Source organism: Salvia miltiorrhiza, chromosome 2, assembly GCF_028751815.1.
Source record: "Salvia miltiorrhiza cultivar Shanhuang (shh) chromosome 2, IMPLAD_Smil_shh, whole genome shotgun sequence".
Classification (NCBI taxonomy): Eukaryota; Viridiplantae; Streptophyta; class Magnoliopsida; order Lamiales; family Lamiaceae; genus Salvia; species Salvia miltiorrhiza.
Window position 1 is genome coordinate 22,016,259 of NC_080388.1, and position 7,467 is coordinate 22,023,725.

Below are 7,467 nucleotides of genomic sequence, written 5' to 3' on the forward strand. Positions count from 1 at the left end.
CTTGAGGGCTGAAGGTGCCCTTTTCGGCCAAAATTTTCAGTTCATTTGTAAATTCGTTTCTTGTGGTTAACATGTATGAATTTTGATTTTGAAATTTTCTGTGTATAAATTAGTGTTTCTAGTGTTCGAATATTAATTTTCAGATTTTTTCCTGAAGAATTAGTATTTTTCAAAAATGGTGGAAAATTATTTCGAAAACTGTGAAAAATCCCCTATTTTGGCAGTTGCTTTCACTTAATGTTTCGATATGTTTTAAGGGTCCTTTTGGTTTGAAAATTTTACTGAATCAACTTTATTATGTTTTTATCCTTCATGAAAATTTCATAGGTATTGGAGTTCATCTTATATATTGACTCTTAGTTTTAAAAACATTGGTCAAAATCGAACAATTTTGCTATGTATTACTCTATGATCGTTTGGTATTTTTGAGCCCCACTTTATTTTTAATGAAACTAGACGTCCATAGGTTTCTAGGAATATATGGCTTATATTTTAAACATTGGTCGAAATCGAACAGTTTTGCTAAGTTATGGTATAAGGTGTATTACTCTCTGATCGTTTGGTATTTTTGAGCCCTACTTTATTTTTAATGGAACTAGACGTCCATAGGTTTCTAGGAATATATGGCTTATATTTTTATCCATTTTATACAATAATTTACAAGGAAGCTGGATTAAAGTAAACATGGATGGCTCGGCAATGGGTGCCCCGGGCATTATCGCTGCGGGCGGGGTGTTTAGAGATAATTGGGGCTGGGTTCGAGGTTGTTTTCACTTTAAAGGGGGAAAAGGTTTTGCTTTTGAAGCTGAGCTCCTTGTAGTTATTCATGCTATTGACATAGCTCACCATCGTGGTTGGCGGCAACTCTGGCTTGAAGCTGATTCAACTTATATTGTCAGTCTTCTTCAGACTCGGTCGGTTGATGTGCCTTGGCGCTTTCTGGCGGCTTGGAAAAACTCTTTAAGGCTACTTGATGATTTCCAATTTCAAGTCTTACATATTTATCAGGAAGGCAATAAGCCGGCGGATTTGATGGCCAACTTGGATCGAAGCGATGGTTGGTGGCCTTACGCTCTGGAGGAGATTAAACATGCGGTGTCTCTTGATATGGCAACGCATAGCACCGTTCGTGTTAAGTTATGAGACCAGAGCAGAGCTTTTCAATGGTCTGGGCAGAGTTCGGCACGGATATTTTCAGTTGTCAGAGCAGATGCAGTGCGGCTCTGAAGGCCATTCCAGAGCTGGGCACCAGAGCAGAGTAGTTTCGTGCTCTGAAGACCAGAGCAGAGCAGACCAGCTGTTTCCAGAGCAGAGCTGATAGGGCAGAGAAGGTTCGTGCTCTGGAGACCAGAGCAGAGCAGTCCACAAGCAGCGATCAGAGTTTTCAGAGCAGACCTGCTTTGAGGTTGGTTGGTTTCTGGCGACGGCGTCTTTCCGGCCGAAACTTTTTGCCTCTGGTTTTTTCCCTTCGGGGTTCCCTTGGCAATAGGGTGCTTCCGGTGACGGCATATTACCGGCCTGGCAGCTACCATTTCTGCTTTCTTCTTGGGGTTTGTTGGGTTGTGGGTTGTGGGGTGCATACGGCGACGGCGTATAACCGGCCGTGGAGCTTCCCTTTTTTGGATTTGGACTCGTTGGAGGTTGGTAGTTTTTTGGCGACGGCATCTCACCGGACTTTCTCCCTCCCGAGCTTTTTGGGTTTTGGTTTTCGTTGTGTTAGAGCCGAGATTGTTTGGGGACGATGGTTAGGCCGGAGTTTCGGAAACTTTCTCTTCCGCTCTTTCCTTCTTGCTTTTCGTCTTGTAGACGAGTACTCTTTTTCCTTATTAAGATTTTTCCCTTTGGGTTTTTCTTAGAAAGGTTTTAATGAGGCTCGGCCCTTAGTCTGCTTTTCTTGTGTTTTCAAGGGTTTTTTTTTAGGTTTTTTCTTTTTTAATAAAATCGCAGTTTAATAATACAATAATTTACAAATTTTCCAAATAAGTTAGTTTGCAGAGGTGTTTTATTGCACAATTATTTTAGTTAATGTTTCACAAATTATTTGAAAGGTCATATATAGTTATATTAATCTAAAACTTTTCTCATATTAAGTATAATGTTTTGTGATGTCGTGGTTCAAATTTCAGCTTCATTATATGAGGTTTAGTATTTTTTTTTAAAGTAAGTTCTATTTATATGGTTTGAAACTGTCCATTTTTAGTAGATCATACTAAATTGTACACATCTCATAATCTAGTAACTATTTTAATTCATAGTTTCTTCTACAATACAATAGATATTGTTAGGTCCAGAGGGTCTCAAATAGGTGTATGGGGGGGGGGAATACACCTATGGGCTATTTTTATCGAATCCTCAATCAGAGGGATCTCGGTCAGAGATCAAAATGAAACTTTGCATACAAACACAGACGCCTGTTTTACTGAAAACAGTTTTGACCAAACAGGGTTGACGACTGATACTGAAAGCTCTTCAGTAAAGAGTTATCAGTTAAGCTGTTGAAACTTAACTGATGCACGTAAGGGCTTCAGTCGTTGTTTGCTAAGACATAGATGATATCAATCTTCCTGACTATCAAAAGATAGATCAGTCAGACTGATATCATACGCAGCGGAAATTAAACTTAGTTTCGCAATAGCCTCGGTGGAGCACGTTGTTGGATTTAAGGTTTCTCTTTGCAGTTAATCAGTGTTCAGTTTATCAATTGAAATAACACAAGTAAGAATGTAAAACTGAAAACTATAAACAACACAGAGACTTTTACGTGGTTCGGAAAAACCCTTTCCTACATCCACGGTTGGTTGACCAGACCAACAATCCACTCCGCAAGTGCTTAACAGGTGCACTGCAAACCAAACCATGTGCTTGCCGGGTGCACACAACCGTACCACTGAAGAAAACCCTTCTTCAGGACCCACGCTTCACTTGCGTCGGATTTCTCTGCTCAACACAACCCGTGCTAAGACTTCTCAGTCAGAGTCAGAGTACCTTCCTGAACTCCGAATCACTCAAACACTCTTTTGGGGAGGAGGTTTGAACGAGTGCCAACTTCACTACAAAGAACAAGTTCTTTGAAGCAAGTTTGACCTTTGGCTTCTGGGTAAACAGAGGTTTGCCTAAGGTCTAAGAGAATGTGTGTAATTAGCAGTGACTGATTTTGGCTTTGGAATTCTCTTCTTCGATTCAAGCTTTGGAGTGATTAAGCTTTAGGGTGAGTAGCAATTTCGACAGAGCTTCAGCTTATGTCGTTGAATCGGTGAAGGTTGAAGTGATCCTCGAGCGCTATTTGTAGGAGAACTCTTGAATAGATCTGTTGGCGTAGAACGTCATCAAGATTTCTTCCGTTGGAGAGCAATTCGAATTTGGGCTGAGGCTTCAATCTTCGAGGTTCCTTGTCTGGGTGGAAACGACTCTCTTTGATGGACATGAGATGTGACAGCTCTGAAAAGTAACCACCAGATAGGAATGACCTCTGCAGAGATAAGATCCTGAGATCTCTGTATTTAATGCGGCTGTACTTTGTGAGTACGTGGCTTCCTCTGAACGTTGGAAGATCAGTCCGAGGAGGAATATTCAACTAATACTTGACTTTAGTATCAGTCCATTGCGCGCATTAAGTAATTAGTCTTCAACTGATTCTTCAACTGATACTTCAGTTGGTATCTGCAGTCTTCAGTCTTCAGTCCTTTCGTTCTTCTGTCTTCAGTCTTCGACACCGCAAACTAAACTAGAAACGAACTCTAACACTTGAGTTCAAAGCAATTCTAGTCTATTACAATTAAGTCCTATGAATTTTGGTATCATCAAAACAAGGGTTAGGATATTCCACAAGGTTCCCAACAATTTCCCCCTTTTTGATGATGCCAAAACCACACAGCAGTTCTAGACAACAAAAAGACTGAACTCACAGTACAAGTTCTAAAACTGGGGTGAAAATAGTTGCCCCTAAACAATAGAACCTAAAAACTTGTACTTAGAGTTAAGAACGAAACTGTTCTAAAACAGAACAAGGAGAAGACAAAAAAACATAATCAGAGCCTGGACAAAGAGTCATTGTCTTCAGGTTGAGATCAAAAAGAAGTTCTTTTCATTAATGAAAGACTGATAAGCCATCAGTCTAAGTTACACTTTGGAATCGGAAAAGAACAATACAGAAGACAACTAAGAGACTCACGGTTTCTGATTGTATAGCTTGAAGACTGCTTCCCATATTTCTCTAGCTTCACTGGAGTCTGGATGCAAGTTCCAAATCTTGTATATGGATCTGAATTCAGTCTTAATTCTGTCTCTGTTAACTCCATTCTTAATCCTTGGTGGAGTCACAGTCTTCTTCTGAGGGTCAGGAATGCTTTTTCCATGTCTTCTTTGAGCATCTTGCATTTGTAAGACTAAATCTCGTTTTTGCAGCTGCAGTAGGAAATACTTCCAGGCATCATTCCTGTAATCCCTGTCACCTTGGATGTTTGCAAAAACCATCCATTTGGTGTAGCATTCCTTGGTTTTCTCCCACCAGTCGTTTAACTCAGACGGTATCCATTTGTCTGATCGCTCAAACTTTTCCAGGTATGATACTAACAGTCCTTTACTGAAGTAGTGTTCGAGCTTTTGACCTTCCTTTAGAGTTGATACAAAATCGAATTTCGTCTTCTTCAGTTCTGGCTCATTTGAGGAGCTTTCTCTGGCTCTCTTTCTGGTGAGTTCAACTGATGAAATGGTAGGAGCAACCTATGAGATAATCTCTTCAGCCTTGTTAAAGTATGAAGGGATCATTTCCTCTTCCCTTCGGATGCGCTTCATTATATCCTCTTCCCCCTTTTTGGCATCATCGGGAGGAAGTCGGCTTTTCAGAGCTTGAAGATTGCTAAACATCTTCTGAAGGAGGGCAGAGTCAGGGGACTCTTTAGGTGTTGGATTTGCAGTTCCACTTTCGCAAGTCGTTCCAGGATAGGTTTCACTATTTCTGCAACGAGGTGTCTGACGGCAGTTTCAGGCATGAACGTCTTCAGGAATTCAAGATGCATTTTCCTGATCTTCTCTGATAGCTCAAAAAGTTGCGTCTTCGTTTGAATCTGTGATTCAAGAAAAAGTTTGCACAGGTTATTGTGATCCTTCTTGATTTTGGGAATACCTTGGTCAAGATCAAGCATTTCTGTCTTGAATTTGAGAAGAGCAACTTCTTCTGCCCCTAACTGTTGTTGAAGCTTGTGGATCAAGTCGGCATGGTAAATCATGTCTGCAGTTGCCTGTTTCTCGACTTCTTCGAGTTTCTTCACAAACTTTTCACCATAGATGTTTTGACGTTCGAGCTCATGATGGAGTGAGTCGATCTCAAGTTGTTGATCAGAAATATGCTCAAGCAAGACAGCAATCGGATCTTCTACATTGTCAGAAATCCGTAATAGATTCTTGTGCGGCCGATTGTGTTTCCAGATGGTAAGAAGCTCGTCAGTTTTTGCATCTGAATCAAATAGAACAGGTCCTTCTGCGCGAGGAAGCTCGACGTGTTCTATTGGTATTTCCTGATCGTTAGAGGAGGTTTGTTCTTGTTGATCGTCAGTTGGAGCTTTTGAGGTGGATGCCTCTGCTGTGCTCGGTGGAGCAGAGCATTCTACTCTTTCTTCAGCAGGAGGCTGAGAAATCGACTGCTCTTGACCGATGGTGACGCCTTCAGGAGGAGTAAGCTCATCAGTGTTCAAGAGGGGTGATGATGAAGGCTGAGGAGACTTGGCGGTGTCCTCGACTCGTCCTTCAGAGGCTGGGAGATCAACAATGTCAGTTGATCTTTGTTCTTCGTCTGGCAATGGCGCTTCAAATTCAGTGACGCTAGCCTGGTCTACTTCAGCAAAGATTGTTGATGGCAAGTTCAACTGACTGAAGGGATCTTCTACCATTGGATCAGTCACCGGTTGCTCAGAGGCGACAGGATCAACAACAGATTCCGCCGGTGGAGCAGTGTCGCATACTGGAGAGCTGTGAACATAAGTTACTTGTTCGGAGATGAAGGGCTCTTCAGATGCCTTCGAAGTTCCAGCATCGTCGTTGAGTGAGATGAGATGTCTGAACTGTTTGGAAGAACACAGATTATTCATGGAGAAACTGTCAAATCCATGAATCACATCCCAAACTTTTTCAATTTGAAAGAGGCTGATCAGGGATGCCTCTTCCATTTCGAATGAGTCTTCGGCTTCAGAGTTGTGAAGACTGTTGATTTGTGAGCAGGGTGCTGTCTTGAGGAAGGTATACGTGAGAAGTCTATGAAGGTTCCGGTAGACTTCTAATGACGTATCGAAATCACCAAGTAAACGACAGAGGTGACTTGTAGCATTTCGTTGAGCTTCTGAGTAAAGTTCAACTACTTCCTGAGTACCTTTAACAAGAACAGTGGGAGCTTGTTCTAGGAAAGTTTCCATGACAGCTTTGCCTTTGGATTTTGGAGAAGATTTCCAAGGCAACTCGTTTGGTCTTCTGGAGGAGTTTTTAGAGAGAATGGAACGGGATCGGCGGGGCACATTCATGCGAGCAGGAGGATTTGATGGAGGTGAATCAGGGGAGTCAGGCTCAGATGATTGTGGAGAGGAGATATCAATTACCTTCGTCTTTGGAGAAAGTTTGGGGTTCTCTTCTTGCCGGTTTGAAAAGACGAAGACTGTCTGTGAAGTCAATCATCTTTAGCCATCGCACAAATCTGTGCTCCTTTGTTCATTCGATGATAATCTGGGAGACCCTGTTCCCTTGTCGAACCATTGTCGCCGGCCTCGTGTTGTGAGCTACATTATAGAGAAGCTTCAGATAAGCTTCTTCCCAGTTGTAGGACTCGTTCTTCAGAAGAGCTGCCATAACATTCTTCTGAGGTTGAGAAGCTTTGTCGGGAGTTCCGGTAGCACTTATCCAGCATTTCTGGATTATCTTGCCCAGCAAGGCATACTCTGGATGAAGATGGGAAAGAGTAACTTGACTTTCCGTTGACTCGGATTCATCCTTCAGTGCAGACTTCAGAGTCTCATTGGCTTCCTTATCAGTCAGTCTGGAGAATGAAGTTCCACTGTTCGGGAGATTGAACAGTTTTCTGATAATCTGAGAGACGTTGAGAGTCTCTATAACACTATCTGTCGAGGTGATGACAGTGACTTTTGAGATGAGTTCTTCAGAGTTGTTGAAACGAAGGTTTTTGTAGAATTCTCGAACAGCATCATCGAGTAGATATTTTGGTTCGCTGGTGACGAACTTGGTCCATCCGTGCCGGTGGAGAATTGTCGAGACCTTTGCATATTCAGGCTTCTTCTTGAAAGAGTCCTTGTGCACATACTGTTCATATCTGACTTCTTTCTCGATCGGAGCCTCCTTCTTGTTGTCGTTCTTCTTCATGTTGGTCTTGGCCATTTCGAATCTGAAATCTGTGAAGAAAAAAAATTTGCAACGAGTAATCTCACAGTAGGATGCTGTGGATTTTGGGAGTTAGAGAGAATGCAA

General features: G+C 41.9%; 1 protein-coding gene across 1 annotated transcript; it reads left to right on the plus strand.

Moving 5' to 3' along the window:
- Window positions 1-684: 684 nt before the first annotated feature.
- On the plus strand, window positions 685-1,143 carry LOC131008134 (uncharacterized). The gene has a single exon (XM_057935029.1). It carries the CDS (start codon window positions 685-687, stop codon window positions 1,141-1,143), a length of 459 nt encoding a protein of 152 aa, XP_057791012.1.
- The last annotated feature ends 6,324 nt before the right edge of the window (window positions 1,144-7,467 follow it).

What these genes read in the sequence shown, in the direction of transcription:
- LOC131008134 (XM_057935029.1), top strand. Translation starts at nt 685, where the DNA reads ATGGATGGCTCGGCAATGGGTGCCCCGGGCATTATCGCTGCGGGCGGG.